The sequence below is a fragment of the Pristis pectinata genome, chromosome 5, assembly GCF_009764475.1.
Source record: "Pristis pectinata isolate sPriPec2 chromosome 5, sPriPec2.1.pri, whole genome shotgun sequence".
NCBI classification, from domain to species: domain Eukaryota; kingdom Metazoa; phylum Chordata; class Chondrichthyes; order Rhinopristiformes; family Pristidae; genus Pristis; species Pristis pectinata.
Genome location: NC_067409.1, coordinates 12,892,626 through 12,909,109, shown reverse-complemented (window position 1 = coordinate 12,909,109; position 16,484 = coordinate 12,892,626). Strand labels below are relative to the sequence as shown.

Below are 16,484 nucleotides of genomic sequence, written 5' to 3'. Positions count from 1 at the left end.
CTCAGCAGCTCAAAGATATACTCAGGTCCATGCAGAGTTTGTACACTACTTGCCCTGATTTGCTCTACAGTGGTTTCTTGCTACCAGAAGCAAGTTCTGCAAATGGCCTTAGGTTCTAGAGGCCTCTGAGTAGTTTAGTTATTCCCAAGACCTTTTTCCAGAACATATTCCCTGCAAGTAGTGACACAGGTGGACAGGGTGGTGAAGAAGGTACTTGGCACCTGGGTTCAATTCTGGCCACTGTCTGTAAGGAGTTTGTATGTTCTGCCTGTGCCTGCGTGGGTTTCCTCCGGGTGCTCCGGTTTCCTCCCACATTCCAAAGACATACGGGTTAGGAAGTTGTGGGCAAGCTATGTTGGCGCCGGAAGCATGGCGACACTTGCAGGCTGCCCCCAGAACACTCTACGCAGAAGATGCATTTCACTGTGTGTTTCCATGTACATGTGACTAATAAAGATATCTGATCTTATCTAATCTGATCATCAGTCAGGGCATTGAATACAAGAGCTGGGACATCATATTACAATTGTAATAGACATTGGTGAGACCATACTGTGTGAAGTTCTGGTCGCCCGGCTATAGGAAGGATGTTATTAAGCTGGAAAGGGTGCAGAAAAGATTCACAGGATGTTACTGGGGATGGGGGGGCTTGAGTTACAACGAGAGCCTGGAGTTTATTTCCCTGGAGTGTAGGAGGCTGAGCAGTGACATTTGGACAAGTACACGGATAGGAAAGGTTTGGAGGGATACGGACCAAACACAGTAAAATGGGACTAGCTCAAGAAGGCAACTTGGTCAGCATGGACAAGATATTTATTAGTCACATGTACATCAAAACACACAGAGAAATGTGTCTTTTTGCGTTACCGAGAATGTGCTGGGGGCAGCCTGCAAGTGTCGCCACTCTTCCGGCGTCAACACAACATGCCCACAACTCCTAACCTGTACATCTTCGGAATGTGGGAGGAAGCCAGAGCACCCAGAGGAAACCCACGCAGACACGGTGAGAACGTACAAACTCCTTACAGACAGCGGCGGGAATTGAACCCGGGTTGCTGGTGCTGCAATAGCTCTACACTAACCGCTACACCACCGTGCCATCCCACATTGGGCCAAATTTCCATACTGTACCACTCTATGACTCTGATATGAATGTTTCTAAATCAGTGTTGGTGAAAGACAAGCATTGACAGTGTGAAACTGACCTCTCATTCTGCTGTAACTCAAGGATGTGAAGGTTAATCTCTGCCAGTTGAGCTCATACCTTCCTCCCCGGAGGTATGTCAGGTTTTGACATCACCCTGTGCAGTTTTAATGCCAAACTGCAGGTATATATTGAAATGCAGTGATCATGGAAATGCAAATGGTTTTTGTGCAGTCAACTAAAATTTCCTCTGCTTGAATATGCCGAATTCAAAACTATTTTGGTGCTTTTCAGATTCAGTTATCTAAAGGCAAGTATCCCATGGACCCTAGATAAAATCAGTACATAACGATTCTACATGTTAAGAATTGTGATCTTTGGATTTTTCAGTTTTCTCCAACACACATTGTTTAAGTGCCTTCTCTTTAACTGATGAAATAGGAGCATCTCAGATGTAGAAGTCAAGAGTAACAGCTAGATATTACAACATCAACAGAGAACTACTAGCTGAAGCTGCTTGTCCAAAGGCAAGGGAGGAGAATGAAGAAATGTTCATTGCACTTCCCCCAAAGGTAAAGTGGACTTCATAAATAGTCACTTTCCTGCTCACGATGCATCTCCTGCAATAGTGCAACTTCTCTTTTCACACTTCCTCGTCCCTTTAAACCTCTTATCGGTAGATCAGCTGGGTTTTCATCCTATGTCTCCCCAAGTAGAAGATTAGTTAGGCTTAGTAAGGAACTCTCAGGCCCTAAACTCTCCTTTTGGGCCTCATGGCATCTTCTTTCCACTATGCTGACCATGTTTGCAATAACACAACTGTCTGACATTTTTTTTCCCACTTTGTTCTATTCCAAGCAGAGGTTTTGGAGAGGCTATAAGTTCTCAAATTGATCTGCTCTGCTTCTCATGATGGTAGAATTCCTTGCCCCCTCCCAATTGACCTAGTGATTTGATTTTCAGTGATTTGTTCTCTTTCCTTGCTGCATTTGATTCAATCAAGTCCACTGCTCTACCTACCTAACAACTAAAAGGGACATTGCATTCCTTATGGCATTTTATTTCCTACAAGTAAGCTAAGTGCTTTCTCGAGTGAGGATAAATTTTAAGTATGCAGAGGTCTTCCACTCACTGGTAATACTTTAAAACAGCTTTCCAGCACTCACTATCCTGTGAATGAATGCTTTATCTCCACTGACCTTTTACATTTAGTTTCCATTTATGCATCATTATTTCTCATCTAACACCACTTCCCATTACCCAAAATTACTTACCAGTCACGCAACAGTTCTATAAACTTGGCAGTTTTAACACATTTAATCCTTATTCAACAATATTTTACAGTTCCCTCTTACAGTTCTTTTTGTACCTTTTGCAAAAAGGTATCCACGGAGACAAGATAATTGAGCACGAAGATGCCATTTCTCTCCTCCTAGGTTCGTTCCTCCTGGACACTAACTTCACCTAACACTGCATCCACCTTTTCCTAAAATTTCTCCAGCAGCAGCTTCTACATCCAAATAGCTGTGGATGAGGAGAGCAGACACCAAAAACACTACCACTTGCAAATTTCCCTGTTAGGTGCGGACACTATCCTGACTTGGAAATATACTATTGATCCTTTATCGTCACTGGGACAAAACTCTGGGATCTCTACTGAGCAGCACTGGAGGAGTACTTTCACCACAAGGACTGGAGCAGTTCAAGAACAGAACTTTTGATGGCAATTAGGGCAGTGAATTAATGCTGGCTTTTCTGGTGACACTCATACCCTACAATTTAATAAATAAGAAAGCAATTCCAAGGTTTTTACCTTCAGAACCCTGCTTGAAAAGCTATTCAAAATGTTCATTACTCTCCATCATAAAACTTCCCAATTGGAGTCCTAAAATTCTCTTTTTTTTACAAGCACCAAAGAAATAACCTTAGCCAACAAAACAGGATACAATAGAAGAGTCTCACTTAAAAAACAGGGTCAAAACACATCTACAAGTTGATTTCCCAAGGTACAAACATTCACTAAAGATCTGCAACTCTCATGTTACACTATCACTTTGCAAAGCAAAGGAATAAACTGATAACTTAATTTGCACCCTGGAGGAAAAATTCACTTCCGTTTGCTGCAAGCAGGAAGAATATTAATAATCCTAAAGTACAAGTATGAATACAGATGATGATCCAATTTTATTGATTCATTTATCTGGGTGAGAACTTTGCTAACTAGGCTAGGATTTATTGTCCATCCCCAATTGTCCTTGGAATGTTAGTGATGAACTGCCACCTTGAACAACTGCAGTCCTCGTGAGATTAAGCACTCAATGCTGGGAGTTCCAGGACTTGTACCTAGTGATATTGAAGAAACGGTGACTTTTGCAGCACTATGACACAGCTGGTAAAGCTGCTGCCTCAGAACTCCGCAATCCAGATTCAATCCTGACCTCTGGTGCCATCTCTGTGGCATTTGCACATTCTACCCATAGCCATAGGTTAAATAGCCTCTGTAAATTGTCCCTAGTGTGTAGGTGACTGGTAGAATCTGGGGGGATGATGGCAACGTGGGGAGAATAAAATGGGTTAGTGAGGATGAGTGTAAAAATGTTTGCTTGATGGTAAGCATGGACTGAGTGGGCCGAAGGGTCTGCATCCCTACTGTATCTCTCGATGAGTCTATATTTTCAAGTTAGGATGGTATGTGATCTGGAGAAGAATGTGCAGGTGGTGGTGTCCCTTGGTGCTCAATACTTGGCACCTCATGGGTTTTGCAAGACCCATACTACCATTGAGAAGGACTAGGGTATTGAGCACAAGGGACTACCACCACTGCAGGTTCCCCTCCACGTTGGAGTAGCCTAGGTTGGTGACCACACCTCATTTTGTTGATGGTACACTTGGTGCACTGGTATGGAAGGAATACATGTTTAGAGTGATGGGCTTCTTTGTCCTGGAGATGGTGTCAAACTTTCTGAAGATTGTTCGAAATCAACGTCTAGGCAAGTGGATCCTGACTTGTGCCTTGTGAATGGTGGAAAAGGTGCATCTCTCACTACATGATACTCAGCTTCTGGCCCATTGTTTTTATTTGGTCGGTCCAGATGAATTTCTGGTCAATGGTGATTCCCACAATGTTGAGGGTGGAGGACTCAGTGATGGCAATATCATTGAATATTAAAGGAAAATGGGTATACTCTGTCTTTATGGAGCTGGTTATTGCCTGGCACTTATGACACTGATGTTACTTGTCATTTATCTATCCATGCCTGAACATTTTATAGGTCTTGTCAAATGCAGGCACATGCTTCTTCAGTTGCTCAGGAACAGCAAATGGAATTGAAAAGCATATCTCATATTTTGACTTTATTATGGAAGGAAGGTCACTGACGCAGCTTAAGATAGTTAAGCCAAGGGCATTGCCATGAGAAACTCCTGGAGTGATGTCCTGGAGCAGCGATGATAGACCACTAGCAAATACAAACGCCCTTTGTGCAAGGTAAGACTCCAACCATTGTGGTGGTTTTCCTTTGATGGCCAGTGTTTTCAGCTTTACCACCACTCCTTGACACCACACTCAGTCAACTGCAGTCGTACATCAAAGGTATCTTTTCTCACCTCACCTCTGGAAGTCAATTGTTTGGTCCATGTTCACGACAAGGTGTGTTGGTGTCTGCAGCCACGTAACCCTGACAAAACCCAAACTGGCTATTTGTGATTGAAGAGTAAGTGCCATTCGATTGCACTGTAAACCAGGATATTGAAGAGCAGAAATCGTTGATTATTTCGTACAAGGGATCTCCCAAATGTAGCTCTTAATTTATTGTTTTAAAACATCTTCAAAGTGGAATGATTAGTTGACAGAGAATTAAATCATTCTTATAGGTTGAGCATGATAAAAAGAATTAATCAAACACTCACAAGTAACTGAAGACCTATTAACCAAGCTGCACTGCATGTAAAACGTGCAATAATTAGCAGGAATAAACTTGAGAACCATTTGTCCAAAAGTAGTCAATGCAAGATCCCATCCCGCCAACTTGGTCAACTTCTTGAAAGGGACAACAGCACAGATGTACATTTGTGTTTAGGTCACAACCTTAAAACATTAACAAAACTTCTCTCATTCAAGACCAAAGATGTTCCTTGCTCAATAAACATTTATTAAATCAGAATGTTACAGCACTACATTAACCCCCAAGGCTCATCTGCCATCTAGTGGTGTAATGTGATGCTCAACGTGTATGAAGGGCCATGGACACAATGGGAACTTCCATTTACAATGTGCCTCTAACATAACAAAATGACCCACAGTGTTTCACAGGAATATTAACCAAACTGAGTGCTGAAACAGTTATCAGGTTAGATGGCCAAAAGCTTTGTCATGGGAAGGGAAGTTTACACATTCCAGGACAGGAATGAAAAAAAACTGCAGATGCTGGAAATTTGAAATAAAAACAGAAAACACTGGCTGGGCAGCATCTGTGGAAAGAGAAACAGGGTTAATGAATGCTCTGACAAAGGATCTTCAACCTAAAGCATTCATTGTTTTTCTTGCTTCTCTCTGTTTTTCTTTCCACAGATGCTGTCTAACCTTCTGAGTGTTTCCTGCATTTTCTGTTTTATTTCAGAACGGCTCATCTGTTCGACATCCTCTGTGTATTTATCACCTTTCTCGCCAATGAACTATGGATCCTGGAGTCTGCAGTTACCAGCTATCTGTAGCCATCAAGAAGAGACACTGCGCCTCCTTAACCAACCAGATTGATGAAGTCTTACTAAGTCACACAGATTCTAAACCTGGAAATGCAATGCCAAATCATGCAGAGAAGACAAATAAAAAAGAGTAAGACAGACTGAATTGAAAGAAAAATAAGAGACAGAATGGAAAGAAAATTGTTACGATTTTAATTTAATTCTCCAACAATAAAATTAGAATCTGATGGAAAAAGTACCAGAGAAATTATTGGATCCCAATAAGACTCATCATGGTGTTACTTGCTTTTAAAAGCACAGCAGTTGTACATTTTCAGCAACCTTTCACTGAGATGATCATGCTTCAGAAGGGTCAAGCCAACTTGGACAGCTACTTGCAAATTTCCACTTTTAACACACCATATTGGGTCATTGGAAACTGCTGCCCAATTTACTATTTAATAATATCTGTGTGCCCATAGCCTTGCAGTTACCTCTAATTGCAAGTTTCAAGCTATTAAGAGCAGCAGATTGGCAAGCTTGCCTTGACAAGTGTACCTCGACAATACCTTCCTCTCTTACAACTTCTACATCCAAAGACCGAAACAAGAAATCAACCACCTCAGATGTCCCAGTCATTTTTTCCTCAAAAATTACTGGGACATCTATTTCTCCATCATTGCTGGGCTAGTATCCTGAAATTTTCCACCCAGCACCATTGTGCAAGTATTATCATTACAAGCAGTACAAATAGGAAGCACACCGCTTTCTCCAGGCATCTGGGAAACAGACAAATACTACAGCCTTACCAATGAATTACACACTTCAAAATAATTAAAACAAAAATTGCTTATCTGCAGGCCCACAATCCCCACCAAAATCAAAGGAGTTCTGCATCCTATCCCAAGTGCCGATTCTTCAGCATGACCTGGCCTTGCTGTTGGGACTTCAGCTGGAGTCCCAATACAATGTAAAGTAATAGATTCAGCATCCACCTGACTCCAAATATCTATCAGTTAATCCCAGATTCATAGTCTGTGCCTGGAAGTGTAGAACTAACCAGTTTGAATGGTTAAATGCCAATAGTTCCATTCAGAACCACCAGGTATGCCCAGCATGATTTGGCCCAATAATTATTTAATTACCTTTTGCCAGTATTACCAGAATCATACAACAGTACAGCACAGGAACAGGACCTTTGGTCCACGATGTTGCACCGAACTAATTAAATGCCTAACTAAACTAATCCCTTCTGTCTACACAATGTCCATATTCCTCCATTCTCTGCACATCCATGTGCCTATCTAAGAGCCTTTTAAACATCTCTATTGTATTTGCCTCCATTACCACCCCTAGCAGTGCATTCCAGGCACCCACCACTCTGTAAAAAAACTTGCCCCACACATTTAACTTTCAGTTTAACTTTCTAGCTGATCCAAATCCTTATCCTGTTACAGCAGGTATGATAACTATTTGTGTGCATTCAACTAATATACTCACCACTGGAATACAATGGGTCACTCCGTCACCACTGTCGATCACTATGCCCGTTAATGTGCGTTCTCCCACCTGCCGTGAGGTCCAGGATGCGGCTAAGGCTAGCACAGCCTACAATTTAAAATGAATCCTAAAAGGTTAGAAACTGTTGTGTATCCAATGGAATTTGCACAAGATTTTAATATATACAATATCCCCCATTTTTTCAAATAGTATTTTAGCAGAATTGTATTTTCTAATTCTAACCATGCTGCACTGTAGAAAGCATATCTTGTGCTGAAGTATACAACAATCCTGAATGAAAGAAGTGGTTTGAGATAATTTAACATTCAATAAAAATCCTAACCCCAACCCTCGTAAAAGAAAACTCAGAAAATTAAAGTAGTGAATTGGCAATTAGGAAGACAAATGGGAGGTTGGTCTTTATTTTGGCAAGGAAAAATGAAGTTCCTAAGGAAGGAAATCTTGCCTATAAAGATTTGATGAGATGATACCTAGTCTACTGCACAGTATTGTCTCCTTATCTAAGGAACGCTAACTACCATTGAAGGCAATGCAGCAAAGGTTCACCAGATTGATTTCCAGTACAACAGCCCAACGAGGGAAAGGACTAAATCCTCTGTTTCAACCAGGTCACCTCTCATTCTTCTAAATTCCACAGGTTCCTAAGAGGGTTTGACAGGGTAATGGTGTGAAAATGTTTGCCCCAGCGGAAAATTCTAGAACTAAGCTCATTGCCACATGATCAGGTTTCAGCATTTAAGAGAGAAGACAAGGAAGTTTTTCTTCCTCTCAGAAGTTGTGAACTATGAGGGCAGAATAGGCAGAGTCATTAAATATATTGGGAGCGAAGTAGACGGATTTATGGATCAAAGTGGAAATAAAGAGGACAAAAGGAGGGGAAAAAAAAACAAACCAATAAGAAGGAAGCAAAGTGAAGGCAGAGAAAAGAAGGGCTAGAAACAAATAGGGCCTCAGTGCAAATAAAGAGGAGACACAAGAGACTGCAGATGCTGGAAATCTGTGTGTTGCTCATAGTGCAGATAAAATAGCTAAGAGAGCTAATAATGTTAAAAAGACAAGTCTAAAGGCATTGAGCCTTAATGCATCAAGCATTTGCAATAAATGCAATGAATCAACTACACAGGCAGATATAAACAGTTATGATATTGCTACAATTGCAGAAACCTGGCTGCAGAGTGGCCAAGGATGGGAACTGAACATCCAGGGGTATTCCAAATTTAGGAAGGACAAGCAAAGAAAAAAGGTGATGTTGTTAGTAAAGGAGGAAATCAATGCAATGGCAAAGCCGGACATTGGCTCAGAAAATCATAATATGGAACCTGGGTAAGAGGAGCATACACCATGAAGCAGTCCATTGGCCCCTGGAGAGTGATGTAAGAAATTGAATTACACATGAAATTAGAGACGCCTGAAATAAGGATACAACTGTAATCAATGCTGAATTTTAACTACATATAGATTGGTCAAAGCAAATTAGTTATAATACTGTGGGGATGAAATTCCTGCAATGTGTACATGATAGATTTTTTTAAATTAATATGTTAAGCAACTGATTATAAGATATCTTCATTAGTCACATGTACATCAAAACACACAGTGAAATACATCTTTTTGCGTAGTGTGTTCTGGGGGCAGCCCGCAAGAAAACAAGCTGTCTGAGATGCATTGTGCAATAATTAGCAATCTTGCTGTACATTGTCCTTTAGGGAAGAGCAACCACAACATGATACAATTCTTCATTAAGATAGAGACTGAATTATAGAATCAGAAACTATTTGAACAAAAGAAACTATGAAAGTATATAGCACAAAATGGCGAAGATAGATTGGGGATAGGCAATAGGTAATATTTGTAGAACGCACACATGGATTGCAACAATTTTCCATTCCTCTATGGCAATAAAATAAAGTCAGGAAATAGACTCAACTGTGACTTAACTGAGATAATATTGGATCCAAAGAGGAGGCATATAAAATTACCATAGAAAAACAACAGGCTGAGGTTTGAAAGCAGTTTAGAATTCCAGCAGAGGACAAACTGAATGATTAATAGGGGCAAGATGAATTATATGACAAACCTTGCAGGGAACATAAAAACTGTAAAATCTTCTGTAAATGTGAAGAAAGTGTAGAAAAATGTAGGTAACCTACCATCAGAAATGAGGGGAAATTATAACTGAGAATAAAAAAAATGGCAGAACAGTTAAATGAATATCTTGGTTCTGTCTTCATAAGAGGACCCAAGTAACCTCTCAGATATGTTAGAGTACCAAGGGTTCAGAGAGAGGATTATCAGTAAAGAAATAATGCTGGGGAAATTAATGGGACCAAAGCCTAACAAATTCCAAAGGCCTGATAATCTACATGTGTGATTACTAAAGGAAGTGGCACAGGAAAAGTGGATGGATTGATGGTCAATTTCCAAAATTCTTTCCACTCTGGAGATGTTCAACAGATTGGAGGGTGGCAAATGTTACCTCAAAAAAGGAAGAGGAAAAGGAGGAAACCATAGAAGCAAGCCCAACAGTGGAGAAGTGGGAAAAGATGTAATCACAGATCACTTGGAAAGCATTGATGGAATAATAGAATAATAGAATAATGGAATTCTTTTTTAAGGAAGTAACTAGTAGAATAATAAGGGACAACCTGTGGATGTGGCATATTTCAACCTTCCAAAAATTTTGATAATATTCCACATAGGAGGTTAGTGTGCAAAATTAAAGCACAGTTGTTTGGAGGTAATTTTCTGCCGTTAATTGAGAATTGGTAGAAGGACAGGAAACTGTGTACGAGTTAACAGATCTTTTTCCCCGTGGTAGGCAGTAGCTAGCAGGGTGCAGCAGGGATCAATGCTCTGGCCCCAACTATTCCCAATATGCAACATCTTTGAGTGTGGGTGGGCTGTGGGGGGTGGGGGGGTGGGGGGGCAGGGGGGTAAGTAAGGACTGTAAGTGGAATTTGAGCTGCTAAGACAATGCAAAGAAGCTCCAATGCGAATTAGACAAGTTGGATGAGGGGGAGGATCCAGTTATGAAGTTATGCACTTTGGTTTTAAATACAGTAAAACAGATTACCAACTTAATAGTGGTAGATTGGAAAAAGGGACAGTGTAATGAGACCCGAGTGTCCTGGTACACCAGTCGCTGAAAGCAAGCGTTCAGATGCAACAAACAGTTTGGAAGCAAATGTCATGTTTGCCTTCTTTACAAAAGGATTTGAGCACAAGAGCAAGGATGTCTTGCTGTAGCTGCACAGGGCCTTGGTGAGACCCCATCTGGAGTTGTGTGTGCAGTTTTGGTTGCCCTGTACAAGGAAAGATGCTTTTGCCACGGAGAAAGTCCAACGAAGGTTAACTAGATTGATTCCTGGAATGGCAGGCCTGACATACGAGGGGAGATTGGATCAGTTAGACCTATATTCAGTGGAGTATAGAAGGGTGAGAGGGGATCTCACAGAAACTTACAAAATTTGAATGGAATTAGACAGACTAGATACAAGGAGGACGTCCCTAACAACTGGAGAGTCCAGACCCAGGGATCTCAGCATACAGGGTTTACTATTTAGAACTGAGATCAGGAAAAAATTTCTTCAGAATGTGGTGAACCTGTGGAACTCCCTACCACAGAAAGCAGTGGAAGCCAAGCCATTAATCATATCCAAGGAGGTAGATATATTTACTAATGCTGGAAGGGATCAAGGGATATGGCAGGTGGTAGGAACAAGTTAGCGAAGTGGATTATTAGCTATATCATGTTGAATGGTGGAGCAGGTCTGAAGAGCAAAATGTCCTACTCCTGTTCCTGTTTGCTATGTTTCTATGAGAGTTTTCGGCATCAGAAAGGAAGGTTGAATTCAGGCAAATTATCAGATCAACTAAGGTATTGAATGGGGAAGCAGACTCAAAAGGGCTGTATAGCTTTGTCCCATCCCATTTCTTATTACAGGAGCAAGGCCAAATCATTATCATTAAAAAAAGAGAAAAATTGGTCCTTTCCCTACTCTGTTCAGTACCAAATTCAACTGTATGCTCACCAGATGCAGAAGTACATGAAAACTTCCCCTTCTGTTACTCTGAGCTAAATCTGATTTACAATAAAAAAAACTTGCCTAATTAATAAACAGGGATATTTTGTTGGACCATCTCATTCGATGGATTTCATAGCCTTGTTTCACTGACATCAATGAACGTGCGCCACACCTTAAATTTCAGGACAGGTTGATGTTGTGAAGTTGTGTGCTCCAAAAATCCAATTTAGCCCGCCGAGATTTATTAACCTTAGCTTCTGACCCATAATAATTATCAGAGAAAGAAGCCTGTCACCCCATCTGCACGAGCCAGATTTGACTACAAAGTGCAAGGGCAAATTCTAATGAAAACACACCTCTCCATTTGTGACACTTCTGATTGTGTGTTCCACCCACCTTCCCAATCAATTGACTGCTTAGGTTAAAAATGATGTTCACAGAGAACATTGTGTCAACAAAAAATACAACTACTTTTGTTTCTTTCTAAAACTCATTTTTATTTGTTGGCTCCCCCTCAGTCACCATGCAAATGCAAACACTATACCCAGCCAGGAAAACTGGCAAGCAAGCTGCTCCCAAACTTCTGCCAATGCTCCAGTTTCCAACCATTGAAATGTGAGAAATTAGAATATGGATCACAATCAGTTCCCTGCTCCCCTAGTGATACTGACATCAAGAATTTGGCCCCAGACTGCAAATGCCACTGCCCAAGTAACCTTTGCTAGCTGTAAGCTTTTTACCTGGACTGCAATGTAAAGTCCTGGGATGTTAAAGGATTCAAACATGATTTCAGCAAGGTACTCTCGGTTTTCTGGTGTGTTGAGAGGTGGTTCTGTCTGCAAAAGAAAAGGTAACAACTTTACATGCAAGGCTAATGCCTTCAATTGAAGAACCTGTTGCTTTTACCTTGGAAAAGAATTCAACAGCGCTCCACATAGTCCTTCATCTTTAGTATTTTTACATTTCATTATCCCCCTAACTGCAGGTGGAAGTCCCACATTTCTTCTTTTGTGCTGAATGCTTTTTCCTTTTTTTTACAACCAATTTCTACAAAACCTAAGTTCCTTCTAGATTCAAACATGGTTCCCATGTTTCTAAAAAGTCTTCTTGCATCTTTCTTACACAAGAACAAAACTGCAGCTCCAAAAACATATCCAAATTGCCCTTTTGTTCTTTCCAGGCCTCAAAGTTATTGATACAAACATAACTCAGTTCAATATATATCAGAACATAGAACGGTACAGCACAGTACGGGCCCTTCAGCCCACGATGTGCCGACTTACGTATATAAACACCTACCCCATGATCAATTTAACCCTTCCCTCCTACACAGCCCATAACCCTCCATTTTTCTTACATTCATGTGCCTAACTAAGAGTCTGTTAAAGTTCCCTATTGTGTCAACCTCCACCACCCCCAGGATTGCATTCCACGCACCCACCACTCTCTGTGTAAAAGACCTTCCTTTGACATCTCCCCTGAACTTTCCTCCACTCACCTTAAACTGATGTCCTCTGGTATTGGCCACTGCTGCCCTGGGAAAAAGGTGCTGGCTCTCTACTCTACCTTTACCTCTCATAATCTTATACACCTCTATCAAGTCGCCTCTCATTCTGTGTCACTCCAAAGAGGAAAGCCCTAGCTCGCTCAACCTTTTCTTATAAGACCTTTTCTCTAATCCAGGCAGCATCCTGGTAAATCTCCTCTGCACCCTCTCTAAGGCTTCCACATCCTTCCTATAATGAGGTGACCAGAACTGAACACAATACTCCAAGTGTGGTCTAACCAGAATTTTATAGAGCTGCAACATTACCTCACTGCTCTTGAACTCAATTCCCCGACTAATAAAGGCCAACACACCGTTCGCCTTCTTAACCATCCTATCAACTTGCGCGGCAACTTTGAGGGATCTATGGACTTGGATCCCACGATCCCTCTGTTCCTCCACACTGCGAAGAATCCTGTCACTAACCTTGTACTCCTCCTTCAAGTTCGTTTTTCCAAAGTGTGTCACTTCACACTTTTCAGGATTGAACTCCATCTGCCACTTCTCCACCTGGCTCTGCATCCAGTCTATATCCCATTATAACCTACAACAACCTTCTACACTATCCTCAACACCTCCAACCTTCGAGTCATCTGCAAACTTACTAACCCATCCCTCCACTTCCTCATCCAAGTCATTTATAAAAATCACAAAGAGCAGGGGTCCCAAAACAGATCCCTGTGGGACACCACTGGTCACCGACCTCCAGACAGAATACGCTCCATCTACCACCAACCTCTGCATTCTGTGGGCAAGCCAATTCCAAATCCACGGAGCCAAGTCTCCATGGATCCCATGCCTCATGACTTTCTGGATGATCCTACCATGGGGAACCTTGTCAAACACCTTACTAAAGTCCATATACACCACATCCACCACTCTACCGTCATCAATTTGTTTCGTCACCTCCTCGAAAAACTCAATTAGGCTCATGAGGCACGATCTGCCCCTCACAAAGCTATGCTGACTATCCCTAATGATACTATGCTTCTCCAAATACTCATAAATCCTGTCCCTAAGAATCCTCTCAATAGTTTGCCCACCACTGACATAAGACTCACTGGTCTATAAATCCCAAGATTATCCCTATTACCTTTATTGAACAACATTAGCCATTCTCCAGTCCTCTGGTACCACTCCTGTGGCCAGGGAGGACGATAATATCATTGTCAATGCCCCAGCAACCTCATGCCTCACTTCCCGTAGTAACCTGGGGTATATCACGTCTGGCCCCAGGGACCTATCTATCCTAATGTTTTTCAGAAGCTCCAACACTGCCTTTCTTAACCTCAACATGCACCAGCACATTAGCCTGTTCTACGCAAACAAACTATTCTTTTGAATCATCCTTCACTCAGAATTAAAAGCCAACCAGTTCTCTTTCACAGCTTCAAAACCAGAATTATTTCTGCCTTACTTTCTCCTAACTGTGCCTCAGTTGGGAGCACTCTTCATTCAAAGTCTTAGGGTTGCAGGTTAAAGATCCACTCTGAATCACAAAGTCAAAATTCAAAGCTGACATTACAGAGTACTCGAGGGAGTGTTGCACTATGAGAGATGCCAGCTTTCTGATGTAACCAAAAAAAATCCCTTGGCACTATTTTAAAGAATAGCAGGAGAGTTATCCCCAGTGTCCTGGCCTGAATTTATTCTTCCGTCCACTTCATTAGTACAGAATATTTCTTCATTAATACTTTGTATTCTCATGGGCTCTTGCTGTACACAAATTGGTGCCATGTTTCTTTTATAACTGTTCAAAATGTACTTCATTGACTGTAAATTTCTACGGAATACAAGAGGTCATGAAAAAACACTATAAAAATTCAGGACTTCTCTTTTATAAAAATTGCTTTTAATATCACAATGTGCATTTATCAGAGCAAATCATCCCAAGGCACTTCAGGAGAACATTAATTAGCAAATGTGACACTGAATTACACAAGGAAAAATTAAAATGGGAATCTCTGTCTTTACCTCTCGTTGTCTTGGTGTAGCAGCCAGCATAATCAAAGACCCCACCCACCCGGGTCATTCTCTCTTCTCTCCTCTTCCATCGGGTAGAAGATACAGGAGCCTGAGGGCACGTACCACCACATTTAAGGACAGCTTCTACCCCACTGTGATAAGACTATTGAACGGCTCCCTTATACAATGAGATGGACTCTGACCTCATGATCTATCTTGTTGTGACCTTGCACCTTATTGCACTGCACTTTTTCTGTAGCTGTAACACTTTACTCTGTACTGTTATTGTTTTTATCTGTACTACATCAATGCACTCTGTACTGACTCAGTGTAACTGCACCGTGTAATGAATTGACCTGTACGATCGGTTTATAAGACAAGCTTTTCACTGTACCTCGGTACAAGTGACAATAATAAACCAATACCAATACCAATTTAAGTATCGTCATAAAGGAAGAGATTGAGATGAAGAAGTTGAGGTGTAGGGAGAAAAACAGAGTTTGGAACATAGGCAATTGAAGGCAAGGCCGTCAGAGGTGGGTTGAGTAAAACTGGGGACATGCAAGACAATTTGAAGACTGTAATCTGCATGCTTGGTATACAATAACAATAACACTTGCCTCTCTTGTCTTTAACCTTAATGTTGGCCTTTGTTATTCTCATTCATTGGGACCAAAACAGAAAATGCTAAAATCATGAAATGGATCTGTAAATTCAAACTGACAGTCCTGTATTTATTGACAATCCTGTATCAGGCAATAAGCTGGAGGTAGGGTGGTGGTATAACTCACATCAAACAGATTCTACTACAAATCAAGGTAATTTAATGGGATAACATGTTAAAAGGTGAAGATAACAGAAACCACAGCAACTTTTCCAAATTATTGTAGGGTAATTTTTCCAGAAAAATGTTGAGTTCAGGATAGTTTCATGTAAATGTGTGCGTAAAATCAATCATTCCAACAGTCAGGCATTTACAAATATGTAATCACCAAGCTTGATGGAGGAATTATTCCAATCTTCTCCAATCTGGCCACCTTCTGTGTTGCCATGTAGTATAGGCTCTCTTTTTTGGGGGGCGTATGAAACATATCTATGGCCCTCATGATTTTATATACCTCTAAGGTCACCCCTCAGCCTCCAACGCTCCAAGGAAAAAAGCCCCAGCCTATCCAGCCTCTCCTTATAATTCAGCCCTCCAGTTCCAGTCATATCCTTGTGAATCTTTTCTGCACCTTCTCTAGCTTAATAAAATCATCCCTCTAGCTAGGCAACCAGAACTGCACACAATACTGCAAGTGTGGTCTCACCAAGATCTAGTAAAGTTGTAACATGACATCCCAACTCTTGTTCTCAATGCTTTGACCAATGAAGGCAGGAATGCCAAACACCTTCACCACCCTGTCTACCTTATCTACTTATTGTCATTGAATCTGAAGTAAAAAGGTGGACCAATGTGCAAGCATACTTTAATGTCACTGAGCAACAGGTAAAACCTGCGGCATATTTGCTTTTGAAAAAAAGTTTCTGCAGTACAAATAGAGAAAAGCCAGCCCATGATGACATTTGGAACAAAGATGAGGGCAAATCATATAAGTAC

At 41.1% G+C, this 16,484-nt stretch overlaps 1 protein-coding gene across 5 annotated transcripts in view; it reads right to left on the bottom strand.

Annotated features, from left to right (window-relative positions):
• Positions 1 to 16,484, bottom strand: part of actr3b (actin related protein 3B) — a 74,451-nt gene that overhangs the window by 20,756 nt on the left and 37,211 nt on the right. For 4 of the 5 annotated variants that reach the window (XM_052015927.1, XM_052015928.1, XM_052015929.1 and 1 more), the window contains 2 exons: positions 12,114 to 12,209; positions 7,328 to 7,435 (listed from right to left, as the gene is read on the bottom strand). In XM_052015927.1, coding sequence (XP_051871887.1) covers positions 7,328 to 7,435; positions 12,114 to 12,209 — 204 coding nt within the window. Of the gene's footprint in view, positions 1 to 7,327; positions 7,436 to 12,113; positions 12,210 to 14,336; positions 14,407 to 16,484 lie in introns of those variants that run through there. The other variant, XM_052015931.1, reaches the window with a different exon arrangement.